The sequence below is a fragment of the Amia ocellicauda genome, chromosome 19, assembly GCF_036373705.1.
Source record: "Amia ocellicauda isolate fAmiCal2 chromosome 19, fAmiCal2.hap1, whole genome shotgun sequence".
Classification (NCBI taxonomy): Eukaryota; Metazoa; Chordata; class Actinopteri; order Amiiformes; family Amiidae; genus Amia; species Amia ocellicauda.
The window spans coordinates 2570452-2591377 of record NC_089868.1 but is presented as its reverse complement, the minus strand read 5'-3'; the positions used below and the strand labels follow the sequence as shown (position 1 = coordinate 2591377).

Sequence of the window (20926 nt, the reverse complement as noted above, 5' to 3'; positions counted from 1 at the left end):
AGACAAATGAAGGTGTCATAGGTGGTCAATACCTGTGGACATGTAGGCAAACAATGTGTTCTGTACCAGCAATGTATGCTCTGTTACTGATTAAGCAACACATGCCCAGTTCCTTGACAGTGATGTGAACAGACACGCTACTGAATGTCTTCTTGGCCATCGCCGTGGACAATCTGGCCAATGCCCAGGAACTGACCAAGGTAAGACTGATTCCTTTCTTACCAATATAGAGTGCAGTCAGAGGTCTCGATCGTTTTCCAAATCGTCCATCTTGGGCACATCTCCAGGCATCCAAACCCACTACAGTCTGATTACATGAGGGGTTTGAATGCTCTATCAAGTTCTCGATTTCAGGCATGGTAGGGCCACGAGCTGATGGCAGGATGGTGTAGAGGAATAGGATGTTGGGAATTGAATCACAGTCTTAGTCCTGATGTTGGCCTTTTTTTTTTTGTCATCAGGATGAGGAGGAAGAGGAAGAGGCCTTTAACCAGAAGCACGCCCTGCAGAAAGCCAAGGAAGTCAGCCCTATGTCTGCTCCTTACTTGATGGCCGCAGAGTGAGTTATCTGTCTGTGCCCCCGGTACTTGTGTCCCCAGTCACATGCTCTTTCAGCTCCCCGCACTGTCCTCAGCACCCACAGTTCACAGGGAGCGGCTGGACAGTGACGTTTAGGTTCCTCAGAGGACATCCAAGGGTCCTGTCTTCTTCAGTCACATGAATTCAGCCACCATAGCTGCTAAACCCCAACTTACAAAGACACTCCTCTTTCTGGCATCATCTAATGCTCTCTCCTCACTCCGTGTTCAACATAGGTTTAAAATGACTCGTTAGACAATCAGGTTTCCACAGCGCACAGTTTTTTTGTGCTTTCATCAGACCGGACGGAAATATTACCTTTCCATAAAGCCTGTGACCAGACACGGTCTCTCTGTGTGACATTGTGCGTTGTATCGTAGGGCAGTGGGGATTACATTCAAATCTGTTCTTGCAAATGAAATTGATTTGTCATTGTCTTTAACTGCAGAATTTTATAGTAGTTGATGGTGTAGTAGTATTAGTAATAATAATATAAATAATAATAATGCTTTTAGTTTTGGAAACATTATATACAGTCCATAGAATATGTATACTCCTGCTGTAAGTTATTCTAATAGGTCATTATACACTCCTGTGCATTTTTATGACCTGCTCAGTCATTCTGAGTGGTGCCTATTATAGTATGCAAAATAATACGTTGTGCATGATTAAAAAACAAAAGTACATCAAAAAATCCACTCTAATCCAGGCTAGATGCATTCCAAGAGAGATTCTGATTAGGTTTAGACTAAATAAATAAACAAACCAAAAATCTAATAAAGCAAGAATACAATTAATGGTCACAAATCTCTCTTCTTGTTAACTGTAGTATAGCATTACTGCAGTTTTCTAAAAACTTTATGAAATATAATTCCCCTGGTCTCCTACAAATGAGCTCCATAGCAGGGTTATTTTTCTCTGCAAAAGTCTTGGCTTCTTTTCTATTTAAATGGAATGGAGCATTGTGAATCAACTATTGTATAAGAAGAGGCGTGTCGTCTATATCTCTTCTTGAGAATAGAACTGCTTCCTGACTGCTGTTCAGGAATACTGATGGAAAGGATCTGCAGTCAAAATTCAATTTTTTTTTTAAAGCCTCTTATTCAGGTGAATATAGTATTGACATGAATGTATCTCACCAGGCAGTGCATCTCCACTGATGTGATTTTTTAGCCTGTATAATAGTCTAAGAGCTGTTTTTTTTTTTTAATTGACATGTCGTCACCATGGCTACTGGCAGATTTCCCAGTGCCTGCTGGAAATGACTTAACTGGTAGTCATAGCGACAGTTTCCCAGGCACCAACAAGAACCTGGGAAATGGAAGAAAAGCTGAAGTTTCTAGAAGTTGAAATTTGACAATGCTATTGCACAACTTCAGTCTGCATAATAATATCATATCAACATGACTAGCAAGTGCAATTAACACAAAAAAATCACCTGTCATATCTACCTGCAAAATCTATCAATGTATTACGTCCGTACGCATTTCAGAATGGTTCCTTATATATAAGTTTACAATAACTTGACATTGAACAGTTGCAAATATCACCAGCTTTTACAGCTTTCCTAGAATAATGCGTGCATTGAGCTGCTACACAAGATCTATGGCAGTGTGTTTAGCAAGTTCTAAAACATGAAAAAGCATAATAAAAAAAAAAACGTGATGTTATCATATAGGATAACATATCAGTACATCTGAGATTAGAGTAAAGAAAGAGGTGTAATTTAATTTATTCCGATAAAAGGTGTGTTTGCACTTTCACGATTTTAGCTTTTTATGCCCCCTTATCTGAAACACTGTGCATCAAATAAAACAAATGTCTCTTCATATGTGAACACCCAAGTTACAGTGACATGCCATTTTGCTAGAACAAAGAGGTGCTTGTCTTATAACCACATTCCCCTTTGATCCCGAGTTAGATTTGTCAACAAGAATGGTCATTTGTTGGTTATAAGTGTAGTTCAGGTCCAATTCTTAATCTCATTTGCCTTCTTCTGACTCTGTTTAGCCATTATGTATTTACACTCATAATATTGTCTCTGAGAATTGTCATGGCCCCTCATGATTATAATTCGTATACCAAGCCATCTCCCAGAAGAAAAACAGGTGTCTGACAAACACAGTAAGTCAATAAAGTGACAGCGAAATCCTTAAATTGGAATTGGGGATTAAGGGCCCTGTTTCTCCGGATATGTTATGTACAGATGGCGAATGAGCCATAGTTTGGGCATCCCTGCTGTAGTAAAAGATTTTTCCTGAGTAATTCATAAAGAAATGTACTCGTACAACAGCTCAACCATGCTGCTGTCCTAGCTTGTTTTACTCAGAAACACTTTGGAGATGCTACAAGTCCGATTCTTTCGGTGCGGTACATGAAGAGTGTTCATCGTCATATTATCCGATGGGGAATGCCAGCAAAAATGCACACACCACACAAAGACTTTGCAAAGAGGTGCACTCTACAAACAAGCATACCACAGTCTGAGATACAATAGGAAGGACATGTTCTGTAGAAGCATGGTATGGCATGGCCAAGCATGGTGAATCTTAGGGCCATATGTATCCTGAGTACAAAGGTAAAGCACTTGCAAAACAGAATGCATGGGCATGAGAACCTGGACAATATTGGAAAATGTATCAGTGTCAGCTTGATTCAGTAAGGCAGCTTGATTTACAAACCCACCAAACAGGGTTTACCTTTTTTAAACCATCATAGTTCCCAGCCATTTCTCCTCCCACAGTATGACTGGAAACATGAGTGTAGGTTCTTGAATCCCCTATGTATAAATTGGGTCTCATACCAGCCCAATATACCATGACTTCCAAGCTGTTGCAGCCTTGGAAAAAGCAGCAGGGGCTTCTGGGTAAGAGGTGGCACTGGGAGACCTTTCGGGCAACTGAGTCATCCAATAGTTTCTGTAATATAATCAGTTCTTATACAGAGTATGCCCAATCTCATGTCCGTCTATAAACCTTCCTTTTTCTTTATGGCCAATATCTATATTGGCACCCCAAATGGTTTCACAGACCTGGGTTGGGCCTTGCCATGTTTACAATTGGCTTAACTAAGCTAGTATGGATCAGAAACGGGTCAATGTTTCACAGCCCTAACAATATATATTTCAGGTTCTTGTATTAAACTCGTGGAGGAATTTGATTGTCCACCTCAATCACATGATGCCCTTATCCACCCTAAAGCACGGCAACGGTCCTTTAGTGTGAAATCAGGAATTGGATCTTCCAACTGGTTAGAGTTGGACCAAAACAAAGCCTAGTTTTAATTGGTGGCATAATATCCCACTGACTCTGGTATCTCTTAGAAAAGTAAGCTGTGGTTTGAGATGCAAAAGCAAATAACAAAGCATACGGTACTCATAGCATGATCAATTCTGGAATGCATGCTAAAGCACAGCGTATACTGAAGCATGATTGAAGGCGTGATTAACAATACCCACCTCCCTTCCCAACCCCCCTGCTGAAGTGCATGCTAACAATCAGCATGGAGAGAGAGCAGAATGTTCCCCAATCTGCAAAGTTCCACAGTGATCTTTATAAGGGATATTGACTGGGTGCTTTAAGTTTGGATAGCAGGTATCATTCATACTTGTTTTATCCCTGTCTCATATTTGAAAGTATTGGCATTCCAAGATCCATTTTAGACGAGGGCTCCATACCTGCAGAACGATATATCAATATTGTGTGTTGCACTTCTTGACGTTCATTTTTGTTCTGATGCTGATATTGCTACCATCTTGTTGTCATGTGGCTGTTTGAACTCCCCTGGTGACACAGACCAAACCTCTTCACACTGTCCGCATTCAATGTGGCTCAACAAATGGCCTGGGACTTTGGAGGAAGGCAAAAAAATTCAACCGATCTTGCGTTCTTACACAGAATGCAAGTATGGAACGGGATCGATACGTTACCAAGCTTAAAAGAGGTTAAAAGGATGAAAGATGTTTGGCATCTGTTGATGGATATGTATTCCCATTTCGATTTATATTGTGCATCTCCTGTAAAAATTCAGCGCATACACTGTGGAAGACATTCCTGTCTAAGAATCAATTTAATAGAGAAATTGGTTTCATTAACTAATGGTTGTGGATAGGGGTGGGTCGCTTAGGCCCACAAAAGATATCACGGTATTCTAGATGTAACAGGCAATATAGGGTATATATATCAAGATATATTAAAATGTGTTATCAGACGTCTTAGTAATCAGTTCATTTGCACTCGAATGAGACTTTGGCTTCTTTACTTTTTGCACATTCACTCATAGCTGCCATTATTAGTTCTTGCTGAGTTAGGAGAAATTAACACGGTCATGGTGTTAAGTTGTGAACTAGCTCATTGGGGAGCTTGCATCACTGCTACTGGGTTGGACCTGCCCTGCTTGACTAAATGGTTGAGTGAGACTGATAGATGAACTGCAAAACAAGATATATGGGAGCTAGGCTGAAAATAGATGACCCTTCTCTCAAACGTGCTCATTTAAATTTAAACTGTACATGTAAACTACATAGAATGCTATGGACAGCAATTTAGATTGTTGTCCCTTCTCTCAAATAACCCAAGACTTCCAACTGTCGCACAGGAAAACTTCAGGAATGAAACCGATTTCCCTATAACCATTTCTTTATATTGAAGCTGAAGGGGTATAACCTGAATTCATTTGGGAGAGTGGGGCAATAGGGGCAGAAAATATGGCAACCCAGAAGCGCTATGCAAATTGTGAAAAATGTCTGGGAGGACACGTGTACAGGCTTCTTACGGAATCCGTCCCCTCCATCTCATGTGATTGGAAAAGCCTGCGTTTGGGTTTGGACTGTGTCGCGGGGTCTGTTTTGTCTCTGTTCACAACAACACTAATGTCTTGTTTTCAACCAAATCGCTCATTGATTACACGGACCACACAAGAGTACAAGTACGAGTAAGTAATGCTGTACGTTCATTTTAATTACAACTCAACCTGCCTGATTTTCTTAACGGTAAATGTCTGTTGTACTTTACTTTTTGTTTGTTTGTTTTTAATGGCTAAACCTTTAACCTCTATTTGCCTTCCCACAGCTTGTTACAGTGCTGTCTGTATTTCTTTATGATTCTGAGTATTATTGTTATTAGTATTGTTTCCTTTAGTTGATCTTTCTTTTAATGTGTTTTTTTCAGTAATCTCCTCTAACCCTTTTTAATTGTTATTAGTATTATGTTATTAATATACTAATATGTCGAATTCTATGCCTGGACATTCTCTTAACACAAGCTTTGGAAATCAGAATTGTGTAGACCCATTTTCATACGGGGTTTTTATTTCTTTTTGGGTTATTCTTGTTCCTGTTGTTGCTCTGGTACAAATGTGCAGCGCAGCCACAATAAAATTATAATTTAGAGGGGCATTTTTTCTGAAGTGTATTTGTGCTAAAGCAACAACAAATACTCAAACAGGCAAAAACTTTATAAAACGGGTCTCTGAACATATTTTCTGACTGCTTGACACTGTTTCTGTGTTCTCTGTTTGTGTTATTCTTTGACTAACTCATGATATGTCTTGTGCAGGTTCTGTCCTGCCGATACTGACTTCCTGTTTCTTGGCATTGTTTCACCAGGAGAAAAAGACCGTTTCTCTATAGGAAAAGAGCCATCCACAGAAGTAGGCACCAATTTAATATGGAAGCAGTGGGGAATCGTGAAGCGCTGGCCGACGCTCAGGGAATGAATGCCCCTAATTATTTTATGTCCAGGAGGGAGCGGCGGAGAAGAATGACCATGTCTGTTTGGGAGCAGAGAACCAGTCAGTTACGGAGACGCCGGCAGATGTCCAGCCGTGAGATTCTGTTCAGTAATCCCACTGAGGAGGTTGAGAAGCCGGCTTCTTTTCACAGACACCGGAAGCCAATCACCACCGAGAGCCTGAGGGGCATCCCTGAACCCCCCACGGCTGAGCCTGAGCCCCTGCCCCTGTCCCTGCCCCTGTCTGCAGTTGAGGAGAAACTGGGCAATCCCAACCACTGCCAACCCCCCAGAGAAGGCAGACAGAGCCCCAGGGCCAACGGTGAGAGAAGCCGCCGTGCCGGGCGCAGGAGCCGCGCCCTGCCACCTGGCCCCTGCGAGGGCTTGGCTCCTGAGGACGGGTCAAGACTGCGGAGGAGCAGCAGGCACCGGAACAGGGAGCGGGCCGAGGGGAAAGAGAAGGAGCGCGGCGAGGAAAGCCGCTCCATCAGCCGGGAGAGGAGAGTCGAGGAGCCGGAGCGAGAGCCCGGCGAGGGGAAGAGCGATGGGGACAGCAAGCCGGAGGGAGAGGGCGAGCAGAGGTGAGGTTTTTTTTTGTTTATTTGTTTTTTATCCTGTTTGGCCTCCTGAGTGATGCATTGGATAAAAGCCTTCTGTCCAGAGTGTGGGATGTGTCCTACAGCCAGGTGGGATCTTGTCTCTGATCCTGGTTTTAATTGGGAGTGTGCAGTGGGGGGGCGCACAATCAGTTCACCAGCAGGATGAGTAGGATTTAAATCAGTGGCCCAACTGGGTCTTTCTGTATACCAGCCCTACTGTCAATTTCAACACTTGTCCCAGACCTGTGGGGCTGGGCTGTGACAAGTGTGTCAATGTGTCTCCCGCCCCCCAGACTGAATGAAGCTGCCCCAGAGATCCCTGACACCAGCCTGGTGACGAATTCCCCCAAGCTGGAGGAGCGACATATTGATGAGGCCCAGCCGAGCGAGCTGCCCCCTCTCCCCCTGACAGAGGACACCCCTGTGCCACCCACAGAGGCCAGTGCGGAGGTCCCCCCGAGCACAGGAGAACCCAGCGAGCCTGAGAACAATCCCGCCATCCTGAACCTGGACAAGCCTTCTCTCAACACCAGCATTGTCATTGAGGTGACCGGCGTGCAGTCCCCTCTGGAGCTGACTCCCATAGCAGGTATAGACACTTTCACAATCCCATGAGGCGACAGGCTGGAGGACCTGAAGGTATAGGCCCAAGCAGGTCACTGTGAGCATTAGAGAAAGGGCCCGATGCCAGTGGTATACAAACTTAACAATAACACACTAGTCATAATACGAGTGAAGGAAAAAGTTTGTAGGGGTTAAATTCATAAGATATTCAATCCTTCAAGTGTTGTTAATGTAATTGGCCTCATGGATTTCAATTCCAATGGTCTGCATGGGCTGATATCCACAATATGTGAGTGTGAGGAGGACTGCCATAATAAAATGAGTGCCCTTCAAAACTGGTTGGAATGTGCATTACATCATGGATATCCAAGACCGGGATTCCCTCCGGGGCAGTAGGAATTTGACTGAGTGCTGCCAGGGTTGGGTGGAAATATCCTGTAGCTTACCAGGTGCCTATGTTCTGTGCAGGGTTATCGGTGAGATCTGCTGAGGTCCTCCAGTGATACTATAGCCCTGCTCCTTGTTGCCATTCTTGAGTTCAGGAAATGGCAATAGGTATATGTGAGGACAGGATATAGCAGACTTTAATTAGCATTAGCAAAATTAGCATTCGTTGTACTCCGACGTGACAGCCCCAAGGCCTTGCTCCTCTCACTGGGTTTTCTTTATGAAAATGCATTATTTGGATATGCAGGTTTGGGTGATTCAGAAACGTTCAGATCACGTGGTTGTGTTTTTGGGGAAAAGCATGCATGCCGGTGGGCAGTGTTGACCTCGGCATGGTTTTGGAAATCTCTCATCCGTTACTTCATCTCTCATTGTTGAGCCCACAATTAGAACCCTTCAACTGTCAAGAGTCCTCGATCACTTATTCTGTCCCACACTGAAGCCCAAGGCCCTCATACACTGTGGATTTTTGTTTTTCAGTATTTTTTAGACAGGAATAAAGCGCCCTTTGTTCTCAAGCCCGATTTCCAACAGTTTTGAAATCCTGAGGGTTAAAAGTTCTTCAGACCTCTGCAAGTGTATTATCTGCAGGAATCCATTAAATTAAACTAAATTGACAGAGTGAAAAATGTTAGTTTAGAATGTCAATTGCACTGTGTAAATAAAAGGAGGGGATCTAATTGTCATTTGAAATATAATTGCATACATATGGAAGATCAACGTGAAAAATGAAACAATTCTCAATAACCTGCTAAAATTATGCTAAAATCCACCATCAAATCAATTGTGAGAAAATATATAAAGCCTGCAGTGGGGACCTAATACATAAATCTCAACCTTAAAATATATAAACGATAAAAGTCACAGTGTTTGTGTCCCTCATAGATCTACAGTCTTACTTTTATAATTCTCAGATAGAGACTCAGATCCTTAAGAAATCAAACTGATCCATCTCAAATCTCAACGATGCTAGACGTATACTGACATGTCAAACGATGATAGATAGACATTAGAGAAGAAGCTGAAGACATTCTCTTCGTTGTTACAGACCCAAGGGAGTTTAATGTCTCCCTCCGTAATCCTAGGTGCTCGAGTAAAATAGGGACAGCAAGTCTGGCAGCAATTATTAATTGACTTCATTATCAGTTGACTACATTTAATACATAGGGATGTCTGCCAATTGCGACTTCCACTTGCAGCCCGACACAACAGAAGTGTTCTGCGGTCTTTTGTTATTATACCTTTCTTACAGAAACAGAGAGGGTCAAATAAGGGACACTGTGGAGGTTATACCAGTATAGGACTGTACTGGAATGGGTTCCTGAAGCAGCACAATTCAAAGGGTGACTACATTAGCAGGAAGTGGATATAGGCCCTGCGAGGCCAGCAGTCTTGTGTAACCACCGCTGTATGCGCCTGTTTTAGCCAACAGTAAAGACTTGGAAGCAGCCAAGACAGAGAAGGAGGAGGAGAATTGCAGTGGGCCCAGACCGGTCCAGCCCGACAGCATGTTCATCTTCAGCGCCTCCAACCCGTAAGACTCCCGTGGACACTCGCACCAATATACACGCACACACGCACGCACGCACGCACGCACGCACGCACGCACGCACGCACGCACTAATGCACACTCTCTCACACTCACTCACTCACTCGCACACACACACACATGCAGTCACTCATACACACACACTGACACACAGCCCTAGCAGTCTCGCGCACCCTATTAATTTAATTCAGGTCCTGTGTGCTCCTCTTTGTGTGAGCGCAGGAATTAGTTTTCTTGTTTTAGTTTTCTTTTTCATTGTCCTTTCTTTCTTTTTCATTTTTGTCGATCTAGATGCCTTTTCATTCGCCCACAGAGAAACAGTCTTATTTTGCACCACAGGTTGAACTTTTAAACTTCATTCCTTGTGAAACAAGTGAAACACACCACATTGACTGACAGTGAATTCCATCTGCTGGAAAAGGTTTTGTTGGGCCAGTGCCCCCTTTAATTCTGTTTCAGTTCTGTATTCCACCATGGAATGTCAACCATTAATGACTCCTGTGCTGTTTCTTCTCTTTGTCTGTGCTCCTAAGGATTCGAAGAGTCTGTCACTATGTGGTGAACCTGCGCTACTTTGAGATGTGTATTCTGTTGGTGATTGCGGCGAGCAGCATTGCCCTGGCTGCAGAAGACCCGGTCTCCACCAACTCAGAGTGGAATAGAGTGAGAACAGACGTTGGTTGTCTTTTGCTTGACATATTCCCTAACTGTACTGTTACGTAGTGTCGTCTGCGGCCTTGGCGGAAATCCACTACTTACTCCCAGTTGTCCAGAACATCATCTCCAAACCGGGGCGCACTGTACAATCAGTCTGCTGTTTTGTACAGATCACAAGTGCCACTCAAAATAAAGCATGCATTTAAAACACGGTTGAGCTCCTAGTTCCCTACTGCTCCTGTGTTGATAAAAACAAAATACTTAAACACAAGAGAACATAAGGGGCTTTCCTACCTCAAGTCAGGGTTTTGAAACAATAAGGATAACCAATGAGCAGGCAGAAACCTAAGAACTTCGTGTTCCCTCTTTCTGTCGTAATTCAGTGCTGGCTGGAGAAGAAATTATCCTTTTTGCTATAACAGCTGCTAGAATGTGTCTAATGTTACTTTGGATTTAAAATCAGATCACTGTTTCCATGGCCTGTTATTTGCAGGTTTGCCCACTGTTTATCTTCCAGCAGTATTTTCAGGCCCCCAGTTGGAGTAGGGTAATGTATATTGACCCAGCAGGAGACAGCAGAGTGTGTTTAATGCCTTGGTAAAAAAACAAAAAATACAAAATAAACAACGCTTAAAAACAATGTCTCTTCTGCTCAAGACTTATTTTAAGAATCCCTCAGGTGCCCAAAGTTAAATCTAATTATTTTTTTTCTGTTTGGGGATTTGTATCATTGTTTTTTTTTTTTTCCCTGCTTGGAATAGAAGGGAGCTAATGACACGAGTTAATTGCTTTGTTAATGCCCCCCCACAGAGACGGCATGTGAGGATTTAGCTAAATCACATGGAGGAAATGAGTGAGCCACAAACTGAATCAATATTGGTAAAAAAAAAAGAGATAATTTTTTCTATAATAATTGTGAGAATGGTAATAATGCTGATGGGAGGGGGGTGGTTGTAGCTGTATGGATAGCTTTATTATCATGAGTTTTAAAAAGATGCCAGTTATAGTGAAGCATCTTAAAAACTTGATGCTAATCCAATTAAGGGCATACATCAATAGCTGTATAAGAGAGAACATTCTACATGGTGTTTTCAAATTAGTCTGAAGAAATAAGGCGTGAACACAATGAGGAAAAAGTTTTCTATTTCAGGTGCATTATTGAAGCTGAAAATTGCCTTTTTTGTCACTACAGAGACTGCTGAAATAAGAAATAGTAAATCAAAGCGTAGGTTGTCTTTCACAACAGCAAGATCCTGGAATAAAGATGACAAATTGAAGGAAACAAAATCACTGTTTTGCATTCTCTATGGGGACTGAAAGCACAGCTGGAAATATAATCAATCCCAGGGAATTAAATGGCCACCTCTTATTCTGTTTCTGAATGATTTAATTTGACCTAACACTGTGCAAAATAGTTATTTCCCTCATGTAGTTTTAATTGCCCTCTCGTATTTCCCTTGAATACATTAAAGATAACAAAAGGTTTCAACTTTCAGGGGGCCTGTGAGTGGCCCTTCTGGTAAAATAGACCACCTTTTGGCTTCTCAGGCTCCTACAGATTCATGGTGTTACTTGTTGACTCTGCATAAAAGCCCCTGCTTGGCGTGTCAGGTGGGCTGTGGGCTTTCTGGGCTTGCAAGTGCAGAAGCTAGCGGATGGCCTTGGCAACTTCCATTTAGGGCCATGCTCATCCCTCCTTAACAAGTGTTGAAGTCGTATTGATGGGCAGTAATTGGCAATTGAAAATGTAGGTAAAAAAGGTGGGGGAAATAATGTAAGATTATATTATATTGAAAATGTATTTTTGGAAGCCCAGTCCTGGAAGTCCAGTCCTATACAACTCTTAGGTTATGAATAGTTAATTAAAGGTGAAAATACAAGAGTACAATACTGAAGCAACATTTTTGGTTGGTAGCTTATAAAGGTCAGCCTCTTGGAATACATTTATGTCCTAATGTTATCAATTTTATATCAAACGTCATCTTTGTTTGTTGTTTTCCTGTCTTTGTCAGGTTCTTCGTTATTTTGACTATGTGTTCACTGGGGTGTTCACCTTCGAGATGATAATTAAGGTAAGCTTCCCTTCTCTTTATTATCACCTTCACTGACTTTCAGAATGAATTCCAAAATGGTGCCCATAATGTCAACTGCAGCAGAAGCCTAGGAGGTGAAATCCTCAACATCAGAGTTGTAAGTTGGCTTGAGTTGAATCCTTTAATTCCAAATTGGTTGAAAAGAGGAAAACTTAATGAAGGCGTGTTTTTGGCATGCCACTGCTCCAATTTCCCTCCGTTTTGTTTCGTAGATGATTGACCAGGGCTTGATCCTCCATGACGGCTCGTACTTCCGAGATCTTTGGAACATTCTGGATTTTATCGTTGTTGTGGGAGCACTGATAGCTTTTGCTTTAACGTGAGTGGATCTGGAATCTCCTCCTTCCAAAACTATATTTCCTTTTTCTTATTCTCGGCATGTGTAGCGATGGAAGTTTAAGTACATGCTGTTGGCTGTGGCAGGGTTTAGGGCTTCAGATTTGTCATGACTTCAGTCATTGCACAAGTTATACTGGTATATCTGTATTAAGTTTGTTTTCATTTCCGTACTTGTGTCAGGGTTTTATGTTTTATTTTTTCGTTCTAAATTTTCTAAATCCATAACATCTGAAGCACCAAGTGTAAGACAACCAGGAGTTCGAAATCATAATCAATAACATTTCAGATTTGTAACCTTTAAACTTTTTTTTACTTCATGTATTAACACCAACAAAATGCCCTGTGATAAACCAGTTCTATGCATGCATGTATCTATATATTTATAAACTGACTTCTCAAGTGAGTTATATGTATACTCTGCCATATAAATTAAAGAGTTTCTACTCAACTTCCAACCAAATTTTCCTAGTGTGGCACAAGCAAGATCCCTCTTATTTCCACTCCTCATGTGGATCTATATACATATGCTCAGGGAAAGGTACAAATAATAAAATATCTAGTTGTTCAGTTTACAAGAGCCTGTATCTTGTAAAATTGCTCAATCTGTTGTGCAGTGGGAGTCCTAAATTCAGCATGTTCTTTTTGTGAATTGGTGAGCAATTCTAGTCTTCCCACCTCAATTCTTTCAAATCGCAGTATTAGCACTGCTTTTTCCCAGAGGGAATTGTGACTATACTTGATACACTCAAGGGTCTACTCTGACGTGGGCATATATATATATGTATAATCAATCAGAAATCCAGACTAATTCACCTGTTTGAAACAATATTCGGCTTGAAGCTATTTGTTGAAATCCAACCATTTGATTATTTAGCGGGAAAGAAAACTTGGTTTTCATATTTGATTCATATTTTTGACCATGCTGTTATTTTTTACAACATCAATGAAATTTAACTGTTTAACTGTTTTCAAAAAGCATAACTGCATTTACACCTGGACAATATGTGAACCTTACTTTAATATTTCAGTTAATCTAATCTGATGAAAACCTGTGAAACTTGAAAAAATGGTTACATCCACAGATCTGTCTGTCTCAGAATTGTAGAATCCAAGCTGTTCAAACTCCCCTCCCTTTCAAAAACCTGTTAGCACTGTCCTGCAGAAGCCAGATACATGACTTTAACACCCTTTGGAGGTGGGCTTCATGGCAGGTGGAAATGCTGTCAAAATGAGCCACTACCTGGGCTCAGTAATGTGATTTATGGTGTGCTTTCCCTGTTGTGAATATAAATGTAACCTCTTCAGATCTTTATATATTCAGTTTTTCTATCTTCTATTTCTTTGTTGTTCCTGTGGATTGTGTCGCTGTGGGGCTGCCAGGAATGTGATGGGGTAAAATACTTCTCTTTGTCTCTTTGTCTCATCTGTTTGATTGGTATTTCATCCCCTCCACACACACACACATACACACACTTCAGCCTATTCATGTTTCCATCTTCTGTTGTACTCTTGAGGCCATTGAACGGTGAGGATCTGGGCTGCGCTGGGCTGCGCAGGGTTACTTATCTGGAAATGATGCAGTGGAGTGTTTGTCACATTTTTTAATCTGTATGATTATAAAGTGATTTTTTTTTAATGGCCCTAAAATGTGCTGGACTTGGATTTAAAACCCGAACACAAATATATATATTTTTTTTAAATAATATTTTTTTACCATGATTAGAGCCCAGAACCTGTGTCTTATTTGTCCTTCATGTACCTGTCAGACCATTTCCCCCCCCATATTATTTTATGAACCCCCCCCTTGAAATAAATCTAAATTGTAGACCTCAGTGAGCTCTTGAAGTGATCTAGCCAAGTTGGTTTGTAGACGAGACTGACGGTGTGTCTGTGTCCACAGGAACAACAAAGGCCGAGATATCAAAACCATCAAGTCGCTACGTGTCTTGCGAGTCCTTCGTCCACTCAAGACGATTAAAAGACTCCCAAAGCTCAAGGTATCTATTCGTTTATTAGAGATGGGTGCCTTGTCTATTAGGGGCATGCCCTCCAGTGGTGGAAGAAGCCACCTAATATATTACATCTTTAGACTTCAGGAAAAGAGAGCTAGATTGTGCCGACCGGAAGCATGAACCCAAACTCAGGTGGACAGCAAATACGTCCAAACAGTTGATAGCATTGAGGTGTGAGTGACAGCCACAATAAAACAGGGTGATAAGCAGTGTGAACAAGTTATTTTAGGCTTTCGGTCCCTGACTAGCATTCATCATTTTTCTCCTGAGGGTAGATCTGAATGGGGCACAGCACTGAGATAGGAAAAACAGACAGGCAAATATGATAAGAATGAAATTAGGAGAAAGTTATAAAATGGCTCTCGTCCACCTGAAGGTTAACAGCTGCTTTCTCAGATTTAGGCTTGACACCCTCACCTGCTGAGCCCTTAGAACTGCCTATTCGAATATAGTAATATTAAAAGCAGGCAGTAATAAACCCATGAGCAAGATGGGGCCGATGTATTCCTAAACAAGTTTGTCTCCTGCAGGCTGTGTTTGACTGCGTGGTGACCTCTCTGAAGAACGTCTTCAATATCCTGATTGTCTATAAGCTGTTCATGTTCATCTTTGCTGTCATCGCCGTTCAGCTCTTCAAGGGCAAGTTCTTCTACTGCACCGATGACTCCAAAGACACGGAGAAAGAATGCCTGTATGTATCTGGCAGTCTGGGTCTTGGAATAAAATATCAGAAAATGAAGTAGCCCTTGAATTCTTGGTACAGGGAGGTTTCGTTTAACACAGTAGATATGTTCTTGAAGCCGAGCTGGCAGCTGAAACTGTGTAAAACAAAACCCATTTCTCCACAGGAAGACGTTATTAAAGATCTGTTCTAATGGGAGCCAGAGATAAATAATGGTAAATAAGTGTAGGAAATGATAAGAAAACTATACATATTAGCATTATATATAATATAATACATAAATTAATGACAATCAAATGTTGTAAGATTGTTTACCGTAAAGAAATACTTGTAATGCGCTTCCAAAATGGCGAAAGAGAATGCAGCGAGTGACTCGCTATTCTTGGTGAGGGACAGCGTCGTTGATGTTGGTGTCGGCACACTCCCACCTGCTCCCAAACCGCGTTGTTCTGAAACCTTGACCACGCTTAGTGAATTTGTTCTTTAATTATTTTACTGTGTTGTTCTAAAACCGTGTTAAGCCGGACGTCCCCGTACTGGTACACGTAGAAATGAAGTACAGGAGTGTGTGAGGTGTTTCTGTAGTTAGATGTTGAGACAGAACTCTGTTAATAACACCAGTAAATACCAGTTCACATATGTATGACTGCTGAAATAAAGCAGTTGGTCAGCTTTTCATTCTGTTGGCTTGCACAACTGGAAGCTGACTGTTCTCAGTTTGAAAGCTAACTGTATGCAACTGCAAGAAATGTACACATTCGCCCATGTGCTTGTTTGACCTTTTATCTATATCTAGGGGCTACTATATTGACTATGAAAAAGACAAAAAGGAAGTGAAGAAGAGGGAGTGGAAGAGGCATGACTTCCACTACGATAACATCATCTGGGCCCTGCTCACCCTCTTCACTGTTTCCACTGGAGAAGGCTGGCCTCAGTGAGTAACCTAACTGTTATACGCTGCTGTAAGCGAGATGCAATCCTCCTCCCCCTACTGTATTGAAATGGTACGGCCCATGATTTGATAGAGTACTGAGACCTGTTTGTTTGGTTCTGAGGTGTATGTAGTTACTCTAGCTGCTGGCTAACAGTATTTTGCGGTTTTATCATTTTCTTCCTGGACGCAGGGTCCTGCAGCACTCTGTGGATGTCACAGAGGAGGACCGCGGGCCCAGCCGAGGGAACCGCATGGAGATGTCCATCTTCTACGTGGTCTACTTTGTGGTCTTCCCTTTCTTCTTCGTCAATATTTTCGTTGCCCTTATCATCATCACTTTCCAGGAGCAGGGTGACAAGATGATGGAGGAGTGCAGCCTGGAGAAGAATGAGGTGATGTTTAGGTTGACAGCTTCCCCAGTGAACACCGTGTTGCGTTTTGGTTCTGCCAAGAAGGATGCAATCAAAGCCTTGTAGAAAGTCTAAAGACATCTTAAGATGTCATCATTCAGTGGTTTTCAGCTGTTCCTGGAGTGCCACTACATCTTCTGGGTTTTGGCTCTACCTGACCTCTGTTACTCAGTTAATAATGTAACATCTGAGAGTAATAAAAAGTCTGATTAATCGGTTATTATATGAACCAATCATCATTTAATTCTAATTTCCAGTGAATTATTTTAGATGTCATCTAGAACAAAAACAGACAGAGGTATTCTGGGAAGTAATCTAATGTTCACAGAATTTAAACTCCAGATTGATTTAATCAATAACAGTTCCATTATTTAGCCAACTGTCCAGCATTGACATCATCCATGCTTGTGGTGAAGCGATACTCATTCTTCTTATTGGCTTCCTAAGTGGCAAGCAGGACAGGTCATCACATGGTTGCAGGTCTTATTTTGAAAACCTTCTCTGGATTCTACAGGCTTGCTTTGCACCCTTGTCTCTTCACTCTCTTGCTCAGTTGAGTGCAACGTTGCTACCAGTGTGTTTTATATGAGTATGTTTCATTCTGCCCGATTATGTGGAGAAAGGTTATACTCCATTTTGTTAGGAATCAAGCGTTACTAAGCTGCTTCGGTGTAGTTTATAACCCAGACACTCAACCAGTGACTCAAACACAGCCAGACCACACCTGGGATCATAGTCTGCCATTGGAATGTAACATGTGGTCTATATCGACTGCTCTGGGCCGCACTCTGAACACCCCCACTGTACATCAAACAAGGGCGGCTTTCTGGGGCCCTCTAGCCAAAGGAAAGCTGGCAAACAGGAACATGGAAGGTTTTCGGTATTAGGAGAGGATCACAGAGCTCTATGCTGAAAGGTATCCTTATATAAATATTGACTGTCTCGCTGATCGCCATAAGTGCAAACCCTCTTGCCTGGAGGAGTCTGGGAAAACACAGTGTGAAATGTCCATTCATCCTAACTTCAGTTTGGAGTGTCGAGTATTTAATTGAGAAAGTCCTGAATAATATTCTAGACAAAACAGTATTGAATGGAGTTTGGAATGAACGTTTTTCGTATTGAATTGATCTGCTTATATAATCCAAAATATATGCAAACCTACCTTTAACTGCTGTGTATCCTGCCCTTTTGGTACACCTCATATCCTTCTCAGTTTTTCCCCACTCAAGAGGTTTGGGTTAGAGCTGTAAACTGTTAAATGAGAGCAGGCATAGCAACTCATCCCACTGCAATACTTCAACGTTCATTTCTCACTTACCTTTGAATGAGCAGCGGTGTGCCTGAGTCTCTGTTCTGAGGAAGATCTCTGCATTAGGTTTCCAAATTGTTCTTTGTGGTGAAAGAAAAATGAATAAAAGAAAAATGCTGTGCCATTTTCCACACTAGGGAGCACCTGATATCCTAATCAAAGAAAATCTTCCTCAGCGAACGTAGTAGATTGTAATATTGTTTTTTTTGTTTTCTTCTTTCAGAGAGCTTGCATTGATTTTGCCATCAGTGCCAAGCCACTGACTCGCTACATGCCCCAGAACAGACAGACGTTCCAGTACAGAGTCTGGCACTTTGTTGTCTCGCCCTCTTTTGAATATACTGTCCTGACTATGATTGCTCTCAACACCATAGTCCTTATGATGAAGGTATGGCTGCTTTTGTTTTCCTTTACATTATGAGACCTACAGACATGACAACACAGACCTACAGAAATGACAACACAGCTGTTGTAGGAGGTTCCAGCCCTCTTGTTTGCTCCTTCGATGATTTGCTGCTGCATCACCAGCCGAGACATGTTTCAAATTCAAAACAAGCTGAGCTCTGCTTTCCCAGAAGAGATGAATGACAAATTACAAGATACCTGTGAGAAAGAATAAATATAGTTCAGCTGCCAGTCAATTTCCAGTACTAATTGGAGTTACTTGTAAAATGTCAACGTTTCAGCACATTGTTCGCTGGGTCAAAAAGTATTTTATAGACAACCTATAATAATAGATGAATATTTACTTACTTGCTGTTGCAACATGTTAGCTTTGTCACTGTTGGGACTGCACCAGATGTTTAATGCCATGTATATCTGCATTTAAAGGGGATCTAGCGCGATTCCTACTATTCTGGTTTACATACATATATACATATATATATATATATATATATATATATATATATGGTTTATACGTTTTACTATAGTGTATAAGTGAGATGTATTGAAATGTAAAACTATAAAAAAAAGCATTAAGGGTGAATCACTGAAAACTGAAAAATTCTGGGAAATCAAACCCAGCATTAATGTAAGAATCGCGTTTGGTCCACTTTAATGGTGAACATACCAAAGCAATGAAAGTACAGCAGGAACAATGTAGATTCTATAGATCTAGAAAATAATGTTTACCAAAAATCTCTGTTATGAGCACCTGTTGCTTTAGGAGTTGTTCTAATAATTGTGTGCATAGTATTCATACACTTCTTGCTGCACACATCTGATTCTTGACACTGACCTTTGCTTTGAATTCAGAAGTGTAGGAAACCAGCTGGTGTTGGAACACCTTGTGCTGATGGATGTTTTCATGTTTTCATTCAAAAACAATAATGAAGCCAAAAGTTAATCTCTCATATTTCCTCCTGCTTGCTGCTTCAGTATTACTCCGCTCCGGGTGCGTATGATAACGTCCTCAAGCACTTGAACACTGCCTTCACCGTGCTCTTTTCTCTGGAGTGTATCCTCAAAATCGCGGCATTTGGATTTTTGGTAAGTAACCGCCACCATTAACTAAACTGTTGCTGTGGGACTAACTATAACAAGTTCAAGCAGTGCAGACTGTTAAACTACTAAATTGAAGGGTGATGCCAATAAAACTGTAGCGGGGATACTGGAATGGTTGAAAAACCAGTATGAGATGGAAAATTATACATTTCCTTTTTGAAGATGAGCTGTTGCAGCTGAAGACAATATGTTGTCGATTAGAGGAGTTGCTTCTAACTGGAGTGAGGTTGATAGTGGAGATCCACAGGGATCAGTATTAGGGCCTTTGCTTTTTCTATTCTATATTAATGATCTGGACTCTGGGATAGTTAGCAAACTTGTCAAATTTGATACTAAAATAGGTGGCTCAGCAGATACAATCTCGGCAGCACAGGCTATTCAAAGGGACTTAGATAATATTCAGGTGTTATCCGACACCTGGCAGATGAAATTCAGTGTGGACAAGTGCAAGGTATTACATGCAGGTAACAAAAATGTCCACTATAATTACACAGTGGGAGGAATAGAACTAGATGAAGTAACACATGAGAAAGATCTAGAAGTCTATGTGGACTCTTTCCCCATCCAAACAATGTGGGGAAGCAATAAAAAAGGCAAACAAAATGCTAGGGTATATTGTCAAAAGTGCAGAATTTAAAACAAGGGAAGTAAAGATCAGACTGTACAATGCACTAGTTGGACCTCATCTGGAATACTGTGTACAGTTCTGGGCTCCACACTTCAAGAAAGATATCGCTGCTCTAGAGGCAGTTCAGAGGAGAGCAACCAGACTTATTCCAGGTCTCAAGGGAATGTCCTACTCGGTGAGACTGAAGGAACTGAACCTTTTCACCCTGGAACAGAGGAGACTATGTGGGGACTTGATTCAAGTCTTCAAAATCATGAAAGGCATCAACCACATCAAACCAGAGGAGCTTTTCAACATCTGTAGGGACACATGGACCCAGGGACATGAATGGACATTGGGATTCAAGGCATTCAAGAAAACAGGAGACACTTCTTCACACAGAGTTGTCATAATCTGGAACAAACTCCCCAGTGATGTCAGAGGCGCAGCTTGTGAACAGGCAAGGCAGGCAACTGCCTGGGGCCCCAGGCCATTAGAGGGCCTCCAAGGTTATTTATAACATAGCCTAATGGTGATGAACCCTGGTTGGAGGAGCCCCCAGGGAATTTTTGCCTAGGGCCCCAACAGATTCTAGAATTGTCACTGAGTGATGTGATTGAATCTGAAAATTTGGGAAGATTTAGAAATAGACTGGATAGTATCCTTGGATAACTTAATTATTAATGGACACCAAACGAGCATGATGGGTCGAATGGCCTCCTCTCGTTTGTAAACTTTCTTATGTTCTTATGTACACTGAAAATAAGGGCCACCTCAATAACCTCACAGATCAATAAAATACTAAACACTCACACTGTGCTGGAAGCTGTCTTATTAAAAACATGTAGCTTTACTGAATGTGATGGGTATTTAATGGTGAATTCAATTGGAATGAACATAGTATTTTTAC

General features: G+C 41.5%; 1 protein-coding gene across 1 annotated transcript in view; it reads left to right on the top strand.

Annotated features, from left to right (window-relative positions):
* Nucleotides 1-20926, top strand: part of cacna1ea (calcium channel, voltage-dependent, R type, alpha 1E subunit a) — a 191879-nt gene that overhangs the window by 138603 nt on the left and 32350 nt on the right. Inside the window, exons 17-33 of the mRNA XM_066692001.1 lie at nucleotides 133-200; nucleotides 462-548; nucleotides 746-802; nucleotides 3133-3140; nucleotides 6320-6889; nucleotides 7201-7496; nucleotides 9344-9452; nucleotides 10001-10130; nucleotides 12137-12196; nucleotides 12430-12536; nucleotides 13937-13948; nucleotides 14457-14553; nucleotides 15099-15259; nucleotides 16047-16184; nucleotides 16375-16576; nucleotides 18127-18291; nucleotides 19284-19394. Coding sequence (XP_066548098.1) covers nucleotides 133-200; nucleotides 462-548; nucleotides 746-802; nucleotides 3133-3140; nucleotides 6320-6889; nucleotides 7201-7496; nucleotides 9344-9452; nucleotides 10001-10130; nucleotides 12137-12196; nucleotides 12430-12536; nucleotides 13937-13948; nucleotides 14457-14553; nucleotides 15099-15259; nucleotides 16047-16184; nucleotides 16375-16576; nucleotides 18127-18291; nucleotides 19284-19394 — 2378 coding nt within the window. The remainder of the gene's footprint in view (nucleotides 1-132; nucleotides 201-461; nucleotides 549-745; nucleotides 803-3132; nucleotides 3141-6319; nucleotides 6890-7200; nucleotides 7497-9343; nucleotides 9453-10000; nucleotides 10131-12136; nucleotides 12197-12429; nucleotides 12537-13936; nucleotides 13949-14456; nucleotides 14554-15098; nucleotides 15260-16046; nucleotides 16185-16374; nucleotides 16577-18126; nucleotides 18292-19283; nucleotides 19395-20926) is intronic.